The 26,320-nt window shown below is 40.2% G+C and overlaps 1 protein-coding gene across 7 annotated transcripts in view; it reads left to right on the top strand.

Moving 5' to 3' along the window:
- Positions 1–26,320, top strand: part of nrxn2b (neurexin 2b) — a 773,301-nt gene that overhangs the window by 132,391 nt on the left and 614,590 nt on the right. For 6 of the 7 annotated variants that reach the window (XM_085760265.1, XM_085760266.1, XM_085760259.1 and 3 more), the window contains exon 3: positions 1,824–1,853. The exons of the other annotated variant lie outside the window; for it this stretch is intronic. In XM_085760265.1, coding sequence (XP_085616391.1) covers positions 1,824–1,853 — 30 coding nt within the window. The remainder of the gene's footprint in view (positions 1–1,823; positions 1,854–26,320) is intronic. 7 annotated transcript variants of the gene reach the window in all.

The raw sequence follows: 26,320 nt of genomic DNA, 5'->3' as shown, positions 1-26,320 counted from the left end.
ATGGCATTATTAAAGGGATACTTCACCCAAAATCGATAATTCACCTATTTTCTACTCACCGTCATGCCAAGGAAGGGTTTGGAGAACTTTCTGAGTCATCAAAACGCTTTAGGAATTCCAGGGGGGGTCCGGCTGGCAACGGATTTTCATATAATGGAAATGAAAATTCCAAATACCTCCATACTGCCCGTCCGTACTGACCCAAGTGTCCTGAAGCCGCCACAATGCTGGGGATGTTCGTTCATCGTGGTAAACCATTGGATGTATGATCGCAGCAAATCTCGTGCAGCCACTAGGAGATACTACTACAGCAAGGCAAACAACTTTTTCATGTGGCGGCTTCAGGACACTTCAAGACAGGAGGTATTTGGATGTTTCATAGTGTGTGTTTTGGACGATTCAAAAGTGAGCACAATCCTCTGCCATTATATGAAAATTTGTTGCCAGCCGGACCGCCCCTGGAACTCCTAAAGCGTTTCGATTCTCCAAACCCTTCCTTGGCGTGACGTGAGTAGAAAATTGGTGAATTATCGATTTTGGGTGAAGTATCCCTTTCATGCAACAAAGAGTTTGAACAGTTGGTCAGGTGTGAATGTAGAAGTCAACTGTTGTGTGAAATAGTAAGCTTTGAAAAGATGTTAAAATACAAGAATGTGAGGGGATTTTATTTGTATAACCCATTTTACAAACAGTTTGTCTCAAAGGTCTTTACGTAGCATCATTACAACATCCTCTGACCTTTGACCCTCACATCCACTAGAAAACCCTTTAACAGGGAAAGACAGGAGAAACCACAGGGTGAGAGACAGAGGAGGGATCCCTCACCCAGTGTGAGGATGGTGATTGGTCATGTGACCTGTGTGTGTGTATTCCACCTGTGAACACTCTGAGCAACAGGTGAAACTAGTTCACTCTCAGTAATGCGGTATATCGTACCTTGCAGCTAAAATGAGCTGTGCACAAGCTGTTGTGTTGATGTAGACCAGAGCTATTATAATGATGACAGTGAGAAACGAAGAATGATGCTGTTGTGAGTGCTGCTTCCTGCATGTATGGGTTGTCATGGTGTGTGTGTGTGTGTGTGTGTGTGTGTGTGTGTGTGCGTGTGTGTGTGTGTGTGTGTGTGTGTGTGTGTGTGTGTGATGGTTCGCTGTGGCCTGATTCAGACAATGTCTTCCTGTGGACTTTTCTCTACAATCTATTGATTCACACTTGTTGATTGGATGTGTGTTGTACAGTAGAAGGCTGCTGTGATGCCGCACACTCAACATCTGTGTTGGGATAAACTTTGGCTTTGGGTTTTTTATAGACAAGACAGAATATGTTATCTTGTAGCGTTTTTCCTGGTTGACCCTCTCTGTGTGTGAGACCTTGCAGAGCTAAGTTTGTTTTTTATCTATTTTTTTTTTCTATGTCTGATTTGAGTACAGTAGGAGATGAGGAATCCAGTTGAAGCCTTTTCTGCCAAACAGTTCTCTGTGTGTTCCATAAGTACTCCAGAGGAAAAAAAAGCATTTGTGAGAGCAATAGCCTTCGGGGGTTGCGCCAAATGAAAATGCTTTTTTTTCTAAAACCCCCCACACCTCACTCAAGAAGTGTTTGCTTGTTTTCTGTTACTACTCGCTCTCTCTATCTCTATCTCTCCTTCTCTCTCTTTCTCGTTTTTTACCTTTGATTTGAACTCTGACATCCGAGTCTGCCCCAGGATGTCTGTCACAAACTGCAGTCCAACGTTGTGACAATGCTTTTTTTCTTCCCGTGCCTTTTATGACCTTCTTTTCTTCCTCTTTCTGTTCTTTTTTTCTGTTTTTTTCCCTTTCAAGGTCTGGCGCACCTGACGTTAAACGACCAAGGTATGGGTTCATTCCTTTTTTTCTTTTGGTTCTGTTTTTTAGAGGAATTGACTCAGCCTCTTCGCCTCCCGCCCCTTCCTCCCCGTGCCACTGCCAGCCCCACTCAAAACTTGCCGCTTTCCCACGAGAGTTCCCTCCTCTGCTTTTTACCTCCCCTCCTCAGTGCCATATCCCTCCATTTCTTCCTAAATTGTCCGCTGCCTATACTCTCAACCCTTTGCAACATCTTCCCCCCGTTGACGCCCCCCCCCCCACACGCCCCCTTCTTCCTCTCCCTCCAACATGTCTTCATTTCTGTTGGTCATTCCTCCTGCTTCTCCTCCCCGCTCACTGCTGCCATGTGTTTGTGCTTTTCTGTGACCTCCACCAATGTGTGTCCCACCCCTTGTCCTGTCCTATGGCTCACGTCCTGGACCTTCACCTCTGACCACCTTTGACCCCGACGACCTGACCCCGGGGCTGAAGGTAACACTTTTCTGCTATCCCTTCTGCTTGGGTAAAAAAAGAAAAGAAAAAAAAAGACAAACAAAACAAAAAAAAAATGCTGATTCTATTGGAAATGTGTTTGCTGGTCAAATTACAAAGGCAAAATGTGTCCTGACTCCCATTCACTAACACTTCAAGGTGAAAGTGTTGCCGAATGTGCAGAGTTTCTCATCACCACTCTGCTGACATTCCCATTGTTTGGCACTCCGACTGTTGTTGTTGTTTTATTTTTAAAGGCCTATACAGTTCACGTTCTGATTTAACCTGAAAATCTGTGTTAGACTTCCTTGTCAAGAGAAAATGTGTCTGCACTTGTTTTGATGTTGCTTTGAACACTGGATGTTATTTCTGATGCTGCTGTGTTCACATTTGCACCACGACCACGGCTGTTTAATCACACAACACCTCTTTCCCTTCCCTCTGTCTGATTCCTGACCTTTTGTCCATTTGACATATTTTTCCAAATGTGTTTCAATCCAGAGCAGATTTGTTCTTCTTAAAGTTTGATTCACTTTGTGTTCCTTTGCACCAAAAAAAAAACATTTTAAGCACACAACACATTCCACACTTTCCTAACCCCTTTCAGTACCCCACCAAAACCTATGACCTGAAGATGCCCTTATTATATGGATAGTGCAAACTAATAAAAATAACATGCATGTCAGAAAATATTTTCTTTTCTTCCACATTATTGCAAGTTCATGCTGTTCCATGTTTAGCAGTAGCTTAAAAAATACAAAACTGTCCCCATGAAAGAACCATGCATAGGCCGTCTTTGCAGCAGGTTTTTATGACCAATAATTGTGTTCTGTTTGCTAAGCGACATCTATAGTGGTCGTAGTGATCATGACAGGAGCAAAAAGTGCAGTGATGCGGTATAAAATGATCAAGTCCATGTCAGGAGGGATTCGAGGCCTCCAGGAACCTGAACCATCTTTACAGAAAAAACACATGAACTTCACATGTGAAAAATTTAGCACATGTGAATCATGTTATTTGCACATGGGAAAAATTTGGTTTTGGCCCAATTGTATCATGTGAATTCCCATGTGAACCCATTTTCAACTTGTAGCAACATGTTTAACACATGTGCATGGTAACACATGTGATCACATTTGGTAATCACATGTTACCACATGTATTGCACATGTGTAAAACATGTTACCATTATGGAAAATGGGTTCACATGGGAATTCACATGTGATTCACATAAAATTGGGCCCAAACCACATGTTTCCCATGTGCAAAAATTTTCGCATGTGAAGTCCATGTGTTTTTTTTTTCCATAACCATCACAACAAGGATTGTCAAATGTTTAGGAAGTATTAAGCCAAGATTACAAGTTCATCCCAAACCTAGCCAAGAGGCTGGTGCGCCAAAACCTAAGCCAAGCCAAGTCATGACAATTACATTATTATAGTAACTAATGATAGTTGGTTCACCATTCTCCGTACAGTGCTATGTTTATGGTTACCATGATAATCAAGGTCCAAATTTGGTTAAGAAAATAGTGTGTAGATTTCATAGTTTGATCTTAAACGGTTATTGCAACCCAAAAGGGTCAACAATCATCAACGAACCCTACTGTAAACCTGAGTTACATCCTGAAAGACTAGCTGTCAGACTTACTCATTGGTAGATTTTAAACCCCAGCTTTGCTCTAGAGCTCATTCCAGGAGAAAAACTTGTGTAAAATGATTCCTCTCAATTGCACAGTACCCACTTTTTAACTGTCACGAAGCAAGATGTTTACCAGCTCATCGCTCCTACATGGCTCAACACAAAGGCGGAATATATTTCTCTATCCCCAGCAGACATTCACTGCCACCAGCAGTTGAATCATAACCATAATCCCTTCATCTCTATGCAGCCTCTACTCTGCCTCCCCATAACATCTCCCACAACCTACTGCCATTTAACTCTGATCCCTGCCCGTAGTCCATCCCAAACTGGGCTGACTGTTTACTCCAGCCATGCGTTGGTAATGAGAGTATAGCACACATAGGGATGATAGAACGTACCGCAAGAATGGAAAACCTGACATCTATCCATCCCCAGCACCTCCCAGGAGACAAGCCCTGATCTCCACATCAGACATTCAGCCTCCGATGCACCATGTCGAGAGCATCGCTGTGCATTTCCTATCAACCCCACAGCCCTCACAAGCAGGAGGATCTAAACTTGAAAGGTGGCTGAAACTGAAAATTTCATAACCTCCTTCTTTTTTTTTTTAAAGAGAGAAAGAGAAAGGGGTTGGGATTGTGGAAGATAAGGGGAGGAAAAAAGTTGTCGAGAATAAATGAAATCTATCACACACACAGCTTGGCCGCTTTAATGTGCATGTCAATGAATGGAGCTGACTTCCCATTCTCTCTTGTACAGTACTTTTTAAAAAACTGACAATATGTAATAGCAATCTTCAAACAGGCTATACCGGCATTCAGTGGAAATTTAATACACAATTCTTGTAAGTGTTGTGCAGGTAACTTTTTTTTTTTTTTTCCCTCAGCATGGCGAACCCATGCAAGTTAAATAAAAACCACCTGATAAAAAAATCACAAGGTAATTAGTCGGGGGGATGGATGCTATATTACCAGAGTTAAAAGTAAAGTAGCTGATTATGCGCGTTTCATCAAACAATGCCTAGCCAGCCATTTATATTGATTACCCTGTAGCCAGAATTAATACAGTGTTTGTTCCCAGTGCACGGGGCCCAAAAACATCTCGAAAGAGAAAAATCAATAAACCTATTTGGTAAAGGCGAGGCCGTGTGACATGTTAGCGAATTAGATGATTTTCACTGGAGGATTTAGGGGCCTCTGTGCTTTCTGAACACCACCTTTCCCTTCAAATTTGTGCATTTGTGTGCACATGTATGTATCTGTGTGTGTCGGGGCAGCCATGTTAAAAAAAAAAAAAAAAGATTTTGGTCAATGTTAACGATCAGAGGCAGGTGCCGCAGCCATCACATAACCAAGCCAAGAAAATCAATGCGAGTCTCCTCTCAAACCCAAGGCTGTCCTTCGCAACTCAAGGAAGGACAAACCCCAGGCTTCAGTCACTGCTGATCCTTATCTGCCTGCCTGGAAAACGGCTACCAACCACACACACTGGGCCGCACGCTCAGTGGGCAAGAGATTACACTGAACATTACAACACATTTAACATAGTGTTTACATAAGAAGAAGAGCTTTCACTGTCTTTCAACCCAGTAAAAAAAAGAAATGAAAAAATCAACTCTGAAATGTACACACAGCCTGCAAGAAGTCGCCCAAAACACCCTCAAGAGATGATGAAATACAGTTTAAAGGTGTAATTCCACAATTCGGAACCACAGTTCAGAGTTTTCTTGCACATTTTCAGTTTTGTGAAATATATCTTTAAAGCAGAAGTAAGCGATCCGGTCGTTTTGGCTAACTTTCTGTCAGCCGATGGAGTTAGCAGTTCCCGCCCTCGTCCCTACGTCACCACATTCACGCGCATCCCTTGGCTGCACACACAGAGAGGACCGCCCCTTTATGCCGTTCTCTCTCCTCATTGGATAAAGGTTGTAGGATACAAGGGTTGTAGGTACAAAGTTTTCTCCTCGGCTTACAGCAGAGCAGAGTGACAGACAGACCCGTGTTTCAGACCAAACACTCTATAGAAGTGATTGCTGTCGGAAGATAGAACTATTTAAGACTTTTATTAACACAAATATTCCGCTTACTTCTGCTTTAACTGGAAATACAAGATGATGTTTCCCTCTACACATTAAAGTATTAATTTCTGGGCCATCATACAAGAGGTGAAACATAGAAATCAATACTTTCAAATTTTACAGGTTTAAATGGCAATATCTGAATTACTGGGATAAAAATATATTTTCTCAACTACTATTGGAAAGATTCTACTCTCTTCCTAATAACGTCATATGTCTTGCAGTGTGATATGATATGGTAAGATGAGTTTAGACTGTGAAGAAAATCTCTGCAGCAGCAGAAAATGAGTCTTTCAGTGCTAACTGCTGGGAGGAGAAAGCCATTGCCGTCGGTTTTCCTGAAGGCAGTGAACTACTGACCTCGACCAAACGCATATGGTCAAACCTTGATTGTGATGGGATCAACTGTTCAGAAGAAATGGCAATAAATGCAGAGTTTCGGAAAACAGAGAACAAAACTAGGTCAAAACCTAGTAAATGGCTGAACCATGTCGCTATTTGAATTCTGTTCAGTGTTTCAGTCCTTTATCTGTTTGCTTTGCTCTCCTCTAGGCTCCCCGAAAAAAAAAAAAAGTTTTTTTTTCTCATTGACACGTTTTCTGTTTCTGTGAGAAAACAGAAGAAGTATGAAATATTTATTAAAGCCATTTTGACTACAAATTTGCCCAAAGTTGTAAAAAGAACACTCAAGAGTTAAAGTTAGAATTCCAGGCCACCTGCCCTCTGGTCAGAATAAAGAGAGAGAAAGAAAGAAAAAGAAGAAAGAAGTGAAACTGATTATCACAGTCAACAACTGTGCTAAAGTGCGCTGCACAGAACTGAAGAAACGATAATGAAGCAGTGTAACTAACAGTTGTCAGTCAGTCTGTGACGTGTGCTTATACTGTAGCTCTGGCCACAGTGTTACAGGCCAGCCCAAAACCATGTATGCAGTGCACACATCTTAGATACACCATGTATTTATGCAATCTTTGAAATGTAAATGGATGGAGTACATCCAAAAATATATATTTCAACTCATTTTTTACTTAAAATACAGACTGGTCTCGAGTGGAAAGTAAATAAAACCTCATAACTACAACCTACATGTGAGTTATGAACAGAATAAAACATGAAATATCATCATTGCATTGATTGAGACATGAGCACAAACTCTACCTCTTCTCCACAGTCAAGGCTCCAGCCCTGTGGATCAGCACAACACAATAAGAAATAGCTAAATATGGTTCAAAGAGACATTGTCTGATTAACATGTTGTAACTTCCAAACTGCACTGACCTTAATGTAGATGGAGCCCATAATAAGACAACTTACATGTAATAGTTCATATGGTGAAATGTCCTTCCAGTCCCGCTGGCACATTAACTAAAGCTAAGAATAAATGTGATACATAGTCACCACAAACAATTTAATTACAATTTACAATCAACAGTAAACTGTCTGCTGTATCTTTCTGAAATTCAATTTACAACAATATCAACTTCCCTTGTTTACTGTAACAGATGTAAATGTAAATGTGCCAATTTCCATGGCCCAGCAGTCTCCAAGGTATTCACGTATCACGGAGCCCTGGAGCTGTTTCAGATTCAACAAACTCATTAAGGGCCCCTTAAATAAATCAAACTGCCATTCCAACAGCAGGAAATAAAACATGTTCAAGTAAATACCTCTGAACTGGCGACAGATTCCCAGGCTCTCGGCCTGTGGAGTCACTGATGCTTTTTGCCCACAGACTATCTGGTCTCCATGTGAATGAAGTTCCCCTCTGTCGTCACCACCCCGGCTTTCAGAGAGGCCAGAGCGATGCACGCAGAGAATGGAGTTCACCAGGCCCTGGGAGATTGTCTCTTGACAGGTTTAATGTAGATCTCCTTGGAGATACTGGAGGGAAAATGAAGGGAATATCCAGCCTGATCTGTATCTAACCTCAAATGTAATAGACTAGGTCCAGGTCAAGATAGCCATCTCTCTGTCTGAGCTCACTGAGGGCAGTCTATAGAGCCACTGTGTGTGAGGCTTCATTTCATTTTCTCTGCACTTTTATTTGGCTTTTAATGCAGCATTTACATAAATACATGTATTGATATTAGTCCTTTTTAATTAAAAAGTGGTGTTCTCCGTCCCTGAACACTACATCAAGTGATTTAAGTGATAATTTAATCAGAACTGACACGTTCTGTTCCTGTGTTGGCAATTATATCAATGGGATTTTGGGATTCATAAGCAACATATTTAAAATATGCCTATGCCTAAATTGTTGGGCAATCACTAATTAATTGTTACATAATGAGGAATATTATTTCAAATCTTCCAGTTTAGGTTTTGACAGTGTTACCTTATTTTAAGGTTTCCATGTTGTGGGGAACCAATCAACACTTCCTTATTGCAAATTAAAGGAGTCTATTACCCACTTTTTGATTCAGCTAGAATTAAAATATCTCCGTGAAGCTGATATTCACGCATACATGTGCAAGCATACACACACAACCATGGATTACAGCACACAGAAATACAAACACACACACACACACACACACAGAGTGGAATAGCTCATTAAATTGGCTATGGCTATGTTGGCAGAGATGAAATGGAGATACCTGCAGTTACAGTGTTATATTAGAAACATTGCAGAGCAGTGGGAATAGTGGCATGAAAACAGAAAACTGCAGTTGGGATGTTATTAAAGTGCTATGCAGTTGTTTAACTCCACTAATCAGTCCAGCAGCAGTTTACATGCATGTTTGTAGTTATGGCCACAAAAAAACCCTTAAACGACCATGATCTGATAAATTTATCATTGAGGCCAAAATAAACATTTAAATTTGTAGGGATTACCTCAAAGTTCTCTGACATGATGTATTCATGAGGGCACAGCGACCTTGACTTTTGGTGTTTGCCCACCAAAATGTAATCTGTTCATCACTGAGTGAAAGTAAACATTTGTAGTAAAGCTGAAGAAATTCCTTCAAAGTGTTTCTGAGATATGACATGTAATAGAACTGAATGGATGGACAGACATCCCAAAAACATAACAGGCAACAGACAACAGAAGATTAAATGTTGCAGCAATATACAGTAGAATCTAGTCTAGTGACAAAATGGCAACAACACAAAGCACCAAAATAAAATTGATCATATATATTTTTAAAGATTGTCCTTCTTATTCCATCTCATCATTCACACTAAAATCTTAAAAAAATGAAGTGCCCACATCTGACCTTATAACAGTACAGAGTCCAAACAATGGGTGTAATCTGTATAGCACCATTAGAGAGCGAAGTGAATGGTGCTTTTTGGCAAAAGGCATTAGAGGTGAAACAAACAGCCCTTTTCCACCAGCACTAGTCGACTCTACTCTACTCTTTTATTTCTGGTTTTCCACTAGGGACAGCACCTGGTACCTGCTACTTTTTTTGGAAACACCTCAGGCAAGGTTCAAAGCGAGCTGAGCCAATACTAAAACATGACGTCAACCAACTGCCGGCCACTGATTGGCCAGAATGTTGCCACTGGAGGAGCTTAACAAGAATATTTTTAAAAACACATCGGCAACAGCGCCCACTGACCGGTACTGAGACTGTTCTTCTTTCACGCAAATGGTTAAAAACCACACCGTGGTCCCTCGACGAGGTGCAGACGAGTGTGTTTGAAGCTGACAAGAGGATCCAAATAAGAGGTAGATGGCGCACCTATAGCAGCCATCCTATAATGACCCCACCCACGTTGAGGAGGAACTATTGACCCCTTGCACGTGACGTCACGTTCCACTCGCGGTAGCTACGGACGCCATGATGGACGGCAAAAGAACAGTGGACGTCTATTTAATTCAATGGGCGCGTTATAGTTTTGTGACGTACTGTGGTTGTAGGGTTTCCCCTCCTTTTCCACCGAGCTGGTTCCAGTACTGGTTCGGAGCCAGAGCCCGACTAGCATCGGTTCTTTGCTTTTCCACCGCTTAAGAACCGGTTATTGGTTCTTAAAACTGGTCCCAAGCACTTGCTGGGCTAGAGCTAAGAACCAGGGCTGGCCACTGGCAGCGGGGTTACATGAGCAACAGGACCAGTGCGAAGATATACGGACACGTTATCGATGCCATTATAAGTTAGTTTATCTACAGTGTATAGTCGATGTAAACACAGTTGAAGCTAACTAGCTGAGCTACATGCTGTGGCTAACAACAGCTAACGCTCGTATTAAACATAGCACCGTCACAACGTTGTTGCCGCCGGCGGATCGCGGCGATTACAACGAAGACGGTTTCCTGTTTTTTTTTTTTTTTTCAGCCGGGTTTAATCAGAGAATGATCACTAATTATACAGACCTCGGGTCAGGACTTCAACACCCACGGGTCTGACCAGGTTTTAATTTCCAGGTCCATTAACTGTAGTTAGCAGCAGCAAAGACAGGAGCAGCTGCTGTATGGGGAGTGTGGCACTGACTTGACGTTAACTCCTTAGCAGTGGAAAAAGCACAGAAAACTGAGATATTCTACGGCGAATAACAAAAAAACAAACAGAATATTGCAACGGATGAGTAGATATTCTATTTTAAATAAGTGATAATGCTGTGAGGTTGTAGTGTGAAGTGATCGAGCCACATTGTTGGACGGCACCCACACAGTACATTATCACTGAGCACTTTCTGCCGTCCGTCATGGCGTCGCCTCTCGCGTTACGTTCTAATTGTGACGTATCTGCAAGGGGTCAATATAGCACTCAGGTTAAATGAAAAATGACCAAAAACAACTCAAATTGAGGGGAGTTTAGCCGAGAAGAGCTGTAACTGTGTTATGGAAAAGTGTCAAAATAGCCTTTATAAATGTTAGGTCACTTACCCAACAACTATCACAGGAAAAAGTCAAACTCTTCATGATCTTCTCCAGCAGCTCTTTGCTTCACAGTTAGAAGGTCTTGTTTCGGGACACCTCTATGGTCCTGTTTTTTATCTGAGGTGAGAACTTCTCTCTTTGTGTGACTTGTGGTTTCCAATGTGTCTTCCAGTAGTCTGCGTAGATGTTTCTGTAAATTGAATGGGCAGCAACAGCTCTGCTGCACTAACTACAGTCTGAGCCGTGACTGGATCTGAAGTAATAATTAGTGATAATACAGTCACACTAATCTGACATCAAGTAAACATAGATTTCAACTTAATCCTCCTGTTTCAATCCGATCATTACTCACTCTAAACTACATACATAAGGATTAAATGTGAATAAAACAATCCTTGGCTGCTGCTCTTATTAGCGTTTAAATGAGTTTACACAAACACTACTGCCTTAATTTCTCATTACACTGGCAAAGTAATGACAGTTTTGTTTAATGGTGGTATAATCACTAAACCTTTCTTTACTCTGTAACATCTTATATTCACCAATCAAAGATGTTAAACATTGTCTGCAGAACAAAGCTGAATGAAGCTTGAATGAACATTTTTGATAAAGGGGTATCAAACTTAATAAGAAATGATGGTTTAAATAAAACCTCCTTTGATCTCAAACAAGCTCCCAGGGGACGATCATTTAGAATTTTACAGTGACCTCTTTCCCTCCGTTCAGCAGTCCTGGCATGGTCGGGCTGTTTAGGGTTTGAAGTGTGTGAGGCTACTGCAGAGACATTAGGCCAGGGTGACAGAAGTCCTCACACAGGCAAGAATTTCTCCTGACACAGCAGCGGTGGAAAATGGATGGAGCTCCACAAGCAGCTTGAATCTGCTTCACACAGTCCTCGCAGAGAAAAACCTGGGATGAGTAGATCTGTGGCTGTGGGGGCCACATCACTGAAAGCACACTGTTATCAGCAGAGTTTCACTGGATGTCTTTCACTCCACACCAAAGTTTTATTACTTAGATACTGAGATACCACACACACACAGAGATACAAAGTGAATTCAATTGATTGGTAAGAACACAGCCCTGTCTATATAAACTCTTAAGGCTGACGGTGGAAGTTAGAGTCACCTCCAAGACCCCTCTCAGCTGCTCATCTTGGGTCTAGGTTGCGGTATAGAGGCCATGTTGTTTCCAAATACAATATTTCCATGAAAGAATCACGGAGGCCTCTGTGCTCTTGGAGACCTTCAGTGCGAATTGCGATTTTTCTTTTTTTTTTTTTTTTTTGAGCAATCCCCAGATCTGTGCCTCAACACAACTCTGTCTCCCTCCGCCGCACTACTTTGTTTTTGATCTGATACCCGCTGTCATCACTGAGACGTTATGGGGACAGTCGCAACAAGTCTTATTTCTCCAATCAGAAACATGCTAGAGTGATGACACTGATCACACTGAGCTATTGAGTTTCAGTTGCAATGTCTGAACTCTTCCATTCAAACAGTCATTGTGATTGATGTGTCATATGTAACCATATTTAAATGGTGGCTAATTAGCAGACACATGTAAGTTTAATACGTTAAAGTTTGGTGAGTGTGGTCCAAAATAGTCTCTGAGTAACTGAGAAAAAAGTAAAAAGTGTTGCAATTGTCCCCAGTCTTCAAAACAGGTTATATGTATATTAAAAAGAAGCTAATACTTTCTGAATACAGTAGGAATAATGTTGCCTGTTTGCCTCTATTTTGAGATGGTTGGCAAACTAGAACAGTAATAAAGACACTGATGTGAAAGAGAGTCAAAATTGCAGTTTAATTAGCATCTATAGGTCAAATGATATCTGAAATAGCAGAATCAATAGTCAAGGTCAGTGATGTAAGTATGAGTTAACTCCATTCAATGACATAATCACAGTCATGAGTTTAATGCTGATTGACAGAGGTGGACTGAGGCAACCCTGTGTGACCTTCATCGTGTCCCTAGGGTGAAGACATGACAGTGTGAGGTGTGTGACAGTCCCCGGTCCCTCTGCCCTCCCTCCCCCGACTCCCGCCCAGCCTCCCTCTCTCAGATTGATTGGAGGCCCAGCATTGTGTTTCCCAGGCTAGTCACACCTCGTTATTGGCAGCCTCACTTAGAGAAACTGACAGGACACATCATCCAGACAGCAAACTCCCACTTTACCAGGCAATGGGCACACACACATACACACACACACACACACACACACACACACACACACACACACACACACACACACACATACACACATAACAAATTCCCTTGCTATTCCCTAACAGACTTTCAGTTTGGGCCGAAAGCTAAAATGGCTAATGCAGAAATAGCTGAAGCATTTTAAAAGAGATACAAAAGTATAATGTTAGCATTGTGACTTTACACTACAGCTTGAAAAAAGATGTGCAAACCCATTCAAAATAAAAAATGATCCCATGACGTTTTATTTTAGTTTTCTGGAGTATCAATATGACACTTTCTCCATTGTTCTGTCTTTATCCTTCCAGCCTGTCACCAATCACCTTGACTTAAATCGACCAGGCTGAGGGTGGTGTTCACTGGCAGGACATAAACACTGTGGGCTGGCTGTGGACTCGCCTCATGTGAATTTGTAATGAAAACACAGACGGCGGTGCATGGCGTGACAAAATGTGTGCCATATTCTCTCAGACTGAAAAACACACTGCTGTATTTGACACAGTGAAGGCAACGCTGCCTGCTGGTCTCGATTACACTTTGGTTTTAAGCCCCTTTTGTTATGTTCAAAACATTCTTGCTGCAATTACTGCAGTGGTTTCATACTCAGATTCAAAATTCAAAGATGGATTATAGCCTCGAGAGCAAAAAATAAAGACAGACTTGAGTCGAACCAAGAATTCAGGCCCAAACGTTACTGAACCTTTCTTTTCTCTGTCTCTCTATCTACCTTTTACCAGCTAAACCACCACAGCTGACAGTGATATGGAAATTGCATTCCAGTCGTTCTCCTCAGTGAAAGCAAATACATTTACGTTTATTTGTATCTGTGAATATGTTCAACTTGATACACTCTGACAGGCCCTTCAAACATTGCACCAAGTGCTGCCAGCGCCATTGACGCTAATGCAATTCTTGTCATGCCACAATATTTCAACATATCATGTGATATGATGAACATAGGAATGATGATAAATCATCCAACTAAACTCAAACCCAGATTTAGAATTGAGAGACAAGTTCAAATCTTCAATTTTAAGGTCTGGATGAATCTAATCTGTCGCTCTGTCCCGGTTGCTGCCGTAGTGTCCTTGGGCAAGACACCTTACCCACCTTGCTCCTGATGGGTCGTGGTTAGCGCCTTGCATGGCAGCTACCGCCATCAGTGTGTGAATGTGTGTGTGAATGGGTGAATGTGATGTACTGTAAAGCGCTTTGGGTATCGTTCAGGTATAGTAAAGTGCTATATAAATACAGACCATTTACCATTTACCATTTAATCTAAACCCAAAGCCAGCGTTTAGAATATAATTGAAAGGACAAAGAAAGCATAATTGAAGCAGCCACAAAGTCAACAGTCAACAAAGAAATCATCTTCTATTAATATTGGACTAAAGCAAAGTTAAGCATCACCTTAAATCTGCTATAGGATAATTATTGGACATAAATTGGGGCTGTATTCATTAATGTGTATAATCATAATCACTATGATCAGGTCGAAGAAAAAGGTCTTGTTCAAAGCATATCAGATAAAAGATATGGATACGTGGCCAGGACCTAACCTGGAAAATAAATTAGTACACCAAGATACCACAATGACAATTTAATAGAATCCTATATACATATAACACAGTATATTAGTTAGATAGGCATCTAGAAAATGCATTAATGATGTAATGTAAATGTTGTATGGTAATCAACAGCTTAGAATGAATAGATGATAATAGAGATTGGGTTATAGTATTATGAAATATCCCCCTACATACTCCAAAATTGGTAGGAAGAAGGGACAGCTGTCTATATCAAAATAATGTATATGATGCAACCTTCTTAAATACCAAAGCCTCTTGTCTAAAGGACAAGGCACGGAAATGGAAATGGTGTACAAACAATCATCACACACTTAATGCTGTGTTAAATGCATGCTAAAAGAAGATGAGAAGAAGTGTCTTGGCAAATATTAGCTTCCCAATATCACACTTAAATGCACCAGAAAATATGTAGAACAATGAAGCATGATCTATCTCTACTAGAAATAGGCAGAGGGATAATAAAAAATTGGTTAGAAACTAGTGGGTCCCTGGGGTAAAATAGGAAGCAGTCGGGAGTATTTCTGGCTGAGCTTGGACTCCTGCCCATTTCTTCATGTTCACTGACCCTGGAGACAGAAGTAAATCCAAGGAAGAGAAAGGCATTACTTTCCATTAAATCCTTAAAAATCAAATATACTCTGTGGATAAATCTTTCAACTCTCCACTCCGCACCTGAGTCCCAGAGCTATCGGACAGCAAGTCTATGAGTGAGCATTAGTTCGAACCAATCTACTGCATCAAATATTTAACCTACTAAGAGTTCCTTTCAATAGATAGCTCAGCAAAACATAACAACAGTTGGAAACATGCTTTTCTGACAAACAATAGCTGTTTACTTAGATACAAGTCCAGATAAAATGCCATTTTGAGCCTGAGTTCACTTTAACTAACTTAGTGAGTATAATTACACCCATGTGATAAATCTAGGGCCGTGACTGATTTAAGGATGCACAGACACAGGTGAACCTTAAGTTGGAGGATGTACAACTTCTTCTCCCAAACTTTATTTTCTTGTTCAGAGGCACAAATCCAGGGCCTGGTGTGCCAAGTATCGATGGATTTTGAAACCCTCTATTACTTTAAGACGATTAAGAAAATAGATTTCCTATTTGTTATTACTACAAAGCTTCTCCCACATTCATCTCACCAGCTCTGCCCCTGGATAAAGCATCTGTTTACGATGCATTTATGATATTTCTAATAAAGAATATGGATCTCTGTGTGAGAAGGGCAACACACACATGCAAGAGTAGTGCACACAATTACCCCACTCTTCATCCAGTGAACATTCATCACATATAGGAAGAGAAACGTTCAGGATTTGAGCATCAAGCCACGCAGCCTTTACCCAGGTGTGTTGTCTGCTGCAGCCTAGAGCCCACACACAGTTCACTCTGTTACACAAACATGTGTTAATCATGATGTAACCGTTGTCCAGCTCATTTCTCAGGTTTGTTTTCAGATTTGAACTGAAATAGACAGAGCATCATGTGAACTGTCAGTGAGAGCAGGGGAGCGGCTGCTCAGTAGAAAGTGGTGAGGAAACAGTCCAACAGTAAATCATTTTTACATTTTCATCACCAGAGTCTTTTATTGAGATCTATTTAGGAAATCTTTGTTGAAGTACTTAAAAATGCTGAGTGAGTAAATTTGAGGAAATAAAACAAAGCCAGTTCTGTTAATTGAGAGTGTGATTGCAGTTTTATTATTATATCAGTAATAAGTTTTATTATTATATCAGTAATAAAATATTAACAGGATCAAACTCAGAGTCAAACATTCTAACATTTCTCAAATGTTATTCTAAAAAATAAAAAAAAATCCCATGAATCTCTGATAAGAGTGTTTATCTAGTCCTGTAGGGCCCTGGTTCGAATCCCGTATCAGACGACCCTTTACTGTCATTCCCCTTCTCTCTGCCTCCCCATTTCCTGCCCAAAAATATACGTAAAAAAAGGGAAAAAGAGAAAAAAAAAAGGTGTTTATCTAGTCCTGTTGCAGTTGCCCTTTATTTGTTGTGTAATTGTGTTAACCATAACCCCCAATGGTTTCTTCCAAGACTCAGTGGTGTGACCCTTCTGCTCTGCCTCCTTCTTGGGAAAAGAAAAAAGTCCTTATTTAGAGGAAGACTTAATTGAATTTGGCCCGTGGAGCATTAATCTTAGGGCAGTGTGGTCAGAGGCTGGAAACTGGATCCAGGTCAGGTTTTTACATGTTGTAATTAAGGTCACCGGGGGCAACGGGGAGAGGGAGGAGAAATATAATAGGGGAGGAGGGATGGAGGATAGATCTGGACACAGAGGGAGAGGTATGGATGAAAATAAAAAGCAATGGCACCAATGAAGACGAGAACTGAAAGAAGAGTTTGATGAAGAGGGAAGAGAGGAAGACAAGCAGCATATAGACTGTGACATATCTTCACTGGGAATCGTCTGACCAAAGGCATTTTGCTAATATGAGCATAACCAAAGGGCCAGTGACTATACAACAAAGCCTTTTCAAACGTGAAAGAAACATTCTCCTCTCTGCCTTCTTCCCTGCTCCCGTTTCCCTCTCGCCATCTCTTTCTTTCCTTCTCTTAATCTCTCCGTATGTCTGTCTTTGCCTCTCTGGAGAGGCAAAATCAGGCGGAGAGGAGGGAAACCGATGAAGACAGGGATATGTGGTGAGGAGAGGAGGGGATAGGGAAGGAGGGGCAAATGGAGAGATGAAGCCCATCAGGAGAGATGAGTGGAGCAGGAGGAGAATGATAACAACAGACGAGCTCTGGCTTTGTACTGCTCTGTCTCTCTCTACAGTCATAGAGTCACAGGGAAAAAAATAAAAAATCAAATCTGCAGAGCATGCGTGTACTGTAACGTGTAATCTAGCTCCTGCCTACACATGGCCTCTAGACTGGAAGCGCAACAATACAGAAGCTGCTGTAAAACCCTGGAGGGACCAGGACTTCCCAACAATTACCACGAGGAACATCAAAGGGATCGCACACTCATGGAATTAATCACCCACTTCTATGACACACATACGCTGGTGCACACTCTGAGATGGAGCAGTCTTCCTCCATATCTTATTCCTACAGTCTTAGCATTGTTCGATTGCATAAAGCTCATGAATACTGCTCCATGATAAAAGCTTCTTCTTTTTCTTTTTTTTCCAGGCGACGAGTTTAGAGACCCGAGAGTTAAAGCCGCGCTCTAGTACCACACTCCCTGTAATGTTCTTCAAGCATTTAAATGTAGACTGCAGCAAAATTGAAAGCTGAATAAGTAAATTTTAGACCGCATATTTAATAATCTTATGAGGGAAAAAAAAAAAGAAGGAGCTCGGGCTGGCCGACTAGAATGAAATGTAATGAACAAAAATAATCACTCTCTCTTTCACATTTTCTCTCCCTCTGTCCTGGAGAAAATGATATTTCTGCATTTAGTAAATAAAAAAGAAAGAAGGGAGAGCTAATCTCTGGTGGGAGAGGAGGATGGACTAATGAAACATGTTGACACATGTATTAGAGGCTGCCATAATTGAATAAGGGGATTTGGAAGAGAGAGAGAGGGAACATTATTAAGATATGTGGGGATTTAAGATGGTAGAGAACAGAAGCAAGGCCAACTGAGTCAAACCGGCGGCTAGAAATATCTCCTTCAATTTGTTTTGGGAGAAAGAGATTTGGTTTGTTTCGGTCCTTTGTGTATTTCCACATGTGATGATTACGTATTTACCGGAAAAATGTATCTTTCTAAACCACAAGCGACATCCCTGGTTCTGTTACATTGAGTCACCTCTTCCTGCAACCGTGAACTTAACAACTGAGGAATACTGCATATGTGCAAACTTTCTTCACCTTTTACAGTACACATATTTTATGTATCAACAAAAAGAACCATTTAAAATAAGAAAATAAGAAATATAGAATCAAATTCCTGTGGTGTAAGCTTGCGTACATTCATTATTAAAATTAACATCACAGACGAACATAAAACAACCTAACACGTTTTTACATGTCTAACTATTTTTAATTTTAAGGTGAGACACTACTGGTGAATAGGGTAAAAATTTAAACTGACAAATATCACCATGAAACTTCCCAGGTTTATCACTTACATATTATATCATATTTGTCTTAATGTAATACAGTATAGATAAAGTTTTGTCAAATTTTATGTTTACATAATGAGGCAATATCTCATATGCGCTCATTTGCAAACATTTCCAGAACAGAAATCTGAACAATGAATAATTATAATTATAAAATATAAGTATTTTGTTGACACATGTGGGGATATTGGATATCTCTTTTTATTACTCTGTAAATGAGGAAAATACTATCACCAGCCCTAAAAAATCTCATTTCAAATCAAATCAAATCACTGTTTTTAGCAATATAATGTTGCATAAATCAGGCTGTGAACGATATATCAACAAACCCCTCTGTGAAAACCTTCAGAATATAGGTTTTCAGATGAACCTGACTCCCTACATCTGCTCTGCTCCACTGCTGCTACTTGACCTCCTCCATTAAACCTGAGCATCACTGCTGGAACAGTGTCCTTGTTCCTTCTATTCAGTAAGCCTCACTTTGGTTCAATCCAGTATTGCAATATTCCTTTCAATACTATTCAGCCCCTCACGTTCAAGCAGAGTAAAAAATAATTTCATGCATAACTGCAGATGCTGCCTGCCATCCTTGCCCTGTGTGTAAAGAAAACACAGGATTGCCTCCTGACTACAGTAATGTTTTCAAAGCAGAATAATGACACCACTGCTTTGAAGTGCTCTGGCCAATCTCAAATTCATGGAAGCCAAAAAAAAAAAAAAAAAAGAAAGAAAAAAATCTTTTAAAAAGCAAACTACATGTGTGATGTTGTATTTAGTGTCAGGCACGGATGGTTAAATATCTCAGGATTTGAATTTAAAAGCAAGTAGACCTGCAGCCGGTACGGAAGGGGTCCAAGCCCACTGTGCCATTTGACCCATTGAAATTCAGTCACGCAGGTGTGTTTTAGCTATTCAAGTCCATGTTTGGAGCAACACAGAAAAAAATTCCTCTCTGAATTTTATGCAAAACTAGGAACCAAAAGTTGAATTTCATTTGAGCTAAATGTTGTACATCTTTGGGGAAATGCAAATGCTCTCTCCATTGTTGAGTTGGAATAGAGTTCGAATAGTAGGTTTCGAGATTTAGTGAAAAAAAAGAAAATGCATGTGCAAATGGTTGTAGCCCACATCAGGAGATTCGGTTGCTTCCCATGTTCATGCACATATCAAAATTGTGGAACATATGATTTAGGGGTTAGAGGCCAAATAAAGGAGAATTGAAAACACACCTTATAGACATTTATGTTAATTGACTTGCATATTTTTGTATTCGAAAAAAAAACAAAAAAAAAAAACTATTGACCATCATTTGTATTACGCAGACATTTGTCTGAATTCAGTGAAAAACGTGGGAAAAAAAGTGTTGTTCGTTATTTAGCTGTACATGATCTGCAGGGGATTTATTCTACTGTTTGAAAATAGCAAATGGCAAATTTAGATTTTCTGCCATCGGCAAAGCCTTCTTTAATCAGTCATTACCAAAATTCACAGATGGAGTTGGGAATGTATCCTGATCCTGATATGCAACTTCTCCATTCTGACAGCTACAGGAAGTAATAGTGTAAGATCCACATTTTTGGGGAAAAGATCCAAATCCTGAAATAGCTAGCTTCTTTGTCAGAATTACCTGCTGATTCTATCTACTAAGTTTTGTGCCAATTGGACTTACAGTAACGCATAGGCAGAGTTAGAGTAGAGAAAGAGATAAAGTAGGTTTTGCATTCATTGTGGTTTTTGTGAAATATACAGTAAGTAGAAATGTGTGTGGCCTATGCCAGAAGATTCAGCTGCTTGTACTGAACACACCTAGATAAGGTTTTTGAATGTGAGATGTACATTCTAGGAGTTGAAGGCCAAACTATTTTGCCCTTGATTATAGAGCCACCTACGTGGTCATTTTTACTCTATGGGCCGGATTTACTAAGATCCCAGATAGCGGGCGCTATATTGTTTGCGGCCGCTATAATATTGCGAGTTTGGTTAGTGCACGCAAAACAGGTGATCTACTAAGAGTAACCCGCTAAATGAAAACACGTGCAAACCGCAATATGTAAATGAGGGTTTTGCGCGTGGTAATCGTTTCCGCCATGGAGAGAGTGGACAGAGAGCTGGATGGACGAAGGGACAGAATGACATTTGATCCGATGCATACAATGACAGCATGTGTGTTCATCTCTCTCGCGCTCTGTTTAGATAAATAAACACAAATCGCTACAGGGCCCAACTCGTCATATAGTGATGAACAGGCAGCAGCTGCAGCGACAATCACGCACCTATAATATGTGTGTGCCGCCCATGATCCAGTGGATTAATTAATAGAGAGCTCAGGTGAGACACACGGATCTAAATGCTCTGACCACTGACCAGAGGGATCAAAGACGGGTGAAGGCAGCGGTGACGTGTCTCAGTCCGGGACCGGGACTGAGAGACGGAGCTGAGCAGCCAGGTACTGGAGAGGAGAGGAAAGGAGAGGAGAGGAGAGGAGAGGAGAGGAGCGCACTGCAGGACAGACGTGCCCCGTGCGTAACGGCACGTAAATGACTTTTAACACGGCTGAAAAACTGTTACAGAATTACCCAGACGTGAGGAAATGCAGAGATGTAAGATCACGGGGCTCTGACAGGTATCAAATCAATAAACGCATAAGTTTTCACAAAGTTGTATCAGTTAGTACATGGTTTTCAGACGTGGTGAATAAAGACGCAAAAACAGCCACCGCAATCTCTTCCTGGTTTGGTAAATCACATTGCACACGCTAAATAAATCGATTTGCATCTACTCCTCCCAGTATTCTGCACGTTCTGGCTGAAACGCCCATATTTACATATTCATCAAGGCAAACACGCTAAATGGATCGCACGTGCTATTCTGCCCGTGTGAGGGACGCAATCCTCGGTGCGTCCGGTTAGTAGATCAGGTTGCACATTAGTGATTTATTCAAGGAAACAGGGTCAAAAAGATTAAATTTACCCTTGAATTCATAATAATGTTTTTCAGATAAAAAATAAAATTTCACTCATTTAATTAAAAATTACAATAAATGTGATGTGATGTGGACCAGAAAGATGCTGGTGAAAATTATGAAAAAAAAGAAAAAAAGAAAGAAGTCAAGCTAACTTTTATGCACTTTATTTTATTTATTAACAATTATTTTATTATTTTAACAATATAGCACCGTTTTTTTATTCAATGTTGAAAACAAAAAAGATGTTAAGACCTTTTAGTTACTAAGAAAATAATATAAGCTCAATTTGTTTTATTTTTTCATTTGCTGGTAACAGCAAGCTCAACCAATCAGACATGTCGCTGATAAATATGAGGATTATGGGTAATGTAGTGCTTCTCTGTGATATGACATTGGAAACAAAGCGTGTTTTCTTAAAATAAATTTGATATTACACAGGGCTTTTGGACTCAGCAGAAGCACATAATATTGTTACACAGTCTTCCTTGGATGGTTACAGCGTTATGGCTAATAATCAGATCTTTCTTCAGAATATTGATTAAACAGAGCAGCTTTTTGAACGCGGAAGTGGTCTTCACCTGTAGAATCCACAACTCCCCCCCCTTGGTCTGACGTAGCTTCCGACAAGGACGTAATTTATTTATTTATTGATTGATTATTCTGCACCAACACCATAATCACTAAATAAATAGATAAATAAATAACCGAAAGGACGTCCTTGCCGAAAGCTACGTCAGACACAGCAGCATCAGGTTCAATAAAGCTTTAAGGAAAAGTAAAAAAAAAAAAAAAAAAGTTATCCTCTTCTCACAGCGTCTTTCAGTGCCGCACGCCGGGTCGGCTGGATCACTTGCTCTGAGCGTCACATATCGCCGCGAAGGGGATTGCATTGGAATCAATTGAAAGCCGAGCGCGTCAACACCTGACGAAAAACGGGTACCTAATGAGTCAGGCATGTGACGATCAGGGACAGTGACCGTTCGTCAGGCTGTTGACGCACTGGGAGTGAGAACGTGTTGACGTATCATATGCTCATTGGCTGCGAACCTACTTCCACAGCCAGACAGTAGACAAGGAGTACTAAGATGAAGAGATGAGCCAAGTGGAACAAATTTAAAAGAAAAGAAAGAAAAGAAGAACTTGGGGACACACTCTGAATGGCTGGTAACTTCAGAAACTTAAAAATTAAATTAACTTAAAAAGTTAAAGGGACAACGAGGAGTTTCTATTTGGTTATAAAAAAGTCTCACGTTAATGTGGATGAATCTCCGCTACCCACACTTGTTAATGGCTCCATTTTCGATAAATATATCGTTTTGTCTCTATCGTTATTTGGTTATTATTAGTGGTGGCGGAAACGCTGGTCGAGCCGACCAGCGTTTCCATCGTGGCGAGTCATGAGAATAACGCCGCCGAATCGCCGTTTATGGTCGGAACTACGACGGTATGTGAACCTCTGACTTTAATTCTTGATGAATGAAAACATGAGTCTGTCTTGCGCCGGTTAAAGAATTTTACGGTGCGCGCGGAGGTTCATAAATGTAGTGTGAAAACGCTTTGCTTTTCCAAAACTCCTTGTTGTCCCTTTAATTTAGAGCCCTGGCCCATATTTTATCACATAGAGAATATTTCCCACTCACACCAGTCTACTGGACCTTGTAGCAACCAAAAACGTAATAACGGCCAATAACGTAATAACAGCCAATAATGTAATAATTTTGGCCATTTTAAATGTAATAAAGCCAATAATGTAATAACAAGGCAATAATGTAATAAAACTTTTGAGCCAATAACGGAATAACATTTTGCCAATAATGTAATAAGTTATTACATTATTGGCTGGTTATTACGTTATTGGCCTAGTATTAAAAAAACCTTTGACAATGTAATAACTGGTGCCGATAATGTAATAATACATAGATATGACTGCAGTTCTTGGAAATAAAAGGCAGTTTTGTGCAGTTTGCTAATCAAAAATAGGTAAGTGGATGACATAGTCGTCATATTTATTCATCCAAGATATGTACTATCTTTCACCTCTCTCTCTCTCTCTCACTTCTACCATGCTTAATGATATGTTTGCAAACGGAAGAAGTAAGCATTGTAGGCTATCAACAACCTCCAAAACATAACCAAACTTGTGTATTGAATGGTGTCTGCCAGCCAGTTTATGTTTCAGTCATGTATAACTTCCTGCCTCAGACAAACCATTGGGAATAGGTAATGTTAAATGTGATAATCCCAGCATGGCTCGGAGGAGCAATGGCATTGATTTGATTTTACCATTGATTTTTTTTAAATTAACATATTTAGCCATCATTTGTCCAACTTGATGGTTAGCGTTATCTCCAGAACACCCAACTGAAGTTCCAAATGAAGTGGCAGCACAATTGTACACATTCAGGTGATTCTTACCCGTGCAGGGAAGTTACATAGTGCAGTTTCAGCCGACGCGACCCGGCTCAGGCTGCAGCGGCAGCACCATTCATCCTATTAACCATTTTTCTACCATTGCAGTGAGTTTGGAAACATTATTTTAAGGCCGAAAAACTCCGCAATGTTACTTTAATACTGTGAAAGTCTAAAGGTAGATGTTTGCATTGCTCCAGTCCATACAGTATAAAGGTAGTTTTTTTTTTTTTTTTTTACATTTGTGAATGAAAAAACTACCTTTATACTTTCACAGTATAAATATAGAACCTATGTTGCTTTATTATCACTGTAAAAAACAAAAAAAACAACAACAAAAAACCCCACAAAATGTCACTTTATCCAACACGGGACCTTTAAGCTCAACGTGTTGAAAAAAAAAATTCAAATAGAAAGAGAATGGTAAAACCAAATCAACTCCATTGCTCCTCCGAGCCATGCTGGGATTATCACATTTAACATTACCTATTCCCAATGGTTTGTCTGAGGCAGGAAGTTATACATGACTGAAACATAAACTGGCTGGCAGACACCATTCAATACACAAGTTTGGTTATGTTTTGGAGGTTGTTGATAGCCTACAATGCTTACTTCTTCCGTTTGCAAACATATCATTAAGCACGGTAGAAGTGAGAGAGAGAGAGAGAGGTGAAAGATAGTACATATCTTGGATGAATAAATATGACGACTATGTCATCCACTTACCTATTTTTGATTAGCAAACTGCACAAAAACTGCAAAAATCCCTTTTATTTCCAAGAACTGCAGTCATATTTATGTATTATTACATTATCGACACCAGTTATTAACAGCCAATAATGTAATAACTTATTACATTATTGGCAAAAAGTTATTACGTTATTGGCTCAAAAGTTTTATTACATTATTGGCACATTATTACATTATTGGCTTTATTGCATTTAAAATGGCCAAAATCATTACATTATTGGCTGTTATTACGTTATTGGCCGTTATTACGTTTTTGGTTGCTACAGACCTGTGCTTGAAAAAAACTTCTTTGGTGTAAAGTATCAGACTGCTCTGTATCAAGTTAATTTATGTCACATTTTACAATCCTGTAGTGACCAGAGCAGCTTTAATGGTCATGTTCCTTTATACGAGTGCAGCCAGACATTATTCAAGATGAACCATCAAAGTAACTGTATCACACACGGTGACAGAGGACGAATAAATGCGCCGCTCCGTTCTCCAACCACACATTAGGTGAGATTACAGGATATTGAGTCAGGTGATGAAGCTCCAGCCGGCCTATCACTGTGACCGCGCTCCGTCCTTCCCCCTAGAGTGCTTCAGTCACACGGCTAATTAGTAGATAGTCACAGTCTTGAAAATCCTTGCCTCCCGCTCACCTCCTGTAATCTCCCACCGCATGTCATTTTAATAATTAAATATACTAAAGCTGGGAGGACTCATCGTCATGAGTTACAGGGCAGCGGATGTACACTTAATGGCTAATGAATGTCCATAATTGACCCAAGGTTGTGAACTGTGCTGCTATTAGCCAACAGCTCGGTGGACAGAACCACACTGAACCCACACAGAAATTCATTTAAAGCTCACTGTGCTAATTGCGTTTAAATATAATCACTGAAACGGAGAATGTAGCAGTTAATTTTATTAAATGGCAGACTGGTAAGGGCAGATTAAAACGGTGACTCAAGAAGGAATAACAAAAACCAATAAATATGTGTTGAAAGGTTTTGACTGGTGTTTTCTGACGAATGAGCTTCAAAGGGAGAAAGACTTTAATTAACAGCAAGTATATTTTTATTACAAACCTTAATTATAAGGCATGCTGTAACTACACAGAAAGAAAATATAGAGTGATTCTCTTAATTCTTTATTCAATTCAAATACTTCTAATAATAATATTGATGGAAGAGTTTTAAAAATGAAGATAGGCTGAGGATCTACATATGTAAATGCAGTCTTACAACCAAAAGTGAAACTGCTGCACAGCTCAGTGTCAATAAGAAGTGAGACAGGTCAGAACCTTCAGCGGCTCAGACTGCACACTTTTTAATTCCACTCCACAAACATTGGAGAAATCCCTCCTGGTGACCTTGTCCTCTCAGTGACTCCTTTTGGTGGGACTGATCAAAGCTACCTGTCTTATCTCCACAAGGGCTTAATTGGGCAGATGAT

Source organism: Trachurus japonicus, chromosome 18 (genome assembly GCF_045865225.1).
Source record: "Trachurus japonicus isolate A0001 chromosome 18, Traja_1.0".
In the NCBI taxonomy this organism is placed as follows: domain Eukaryota; kingdom Metazoa; phylum Chordata; class Actinopteri; order Carangiformes; family Carangidae; genus Trachurus; species Trachurus japonicus.
The sequence above is the reverse complement of the archived record's forward strand: the minus strand, read 5'-3'. Positions and strand labels throughout refer to the sequence as shown.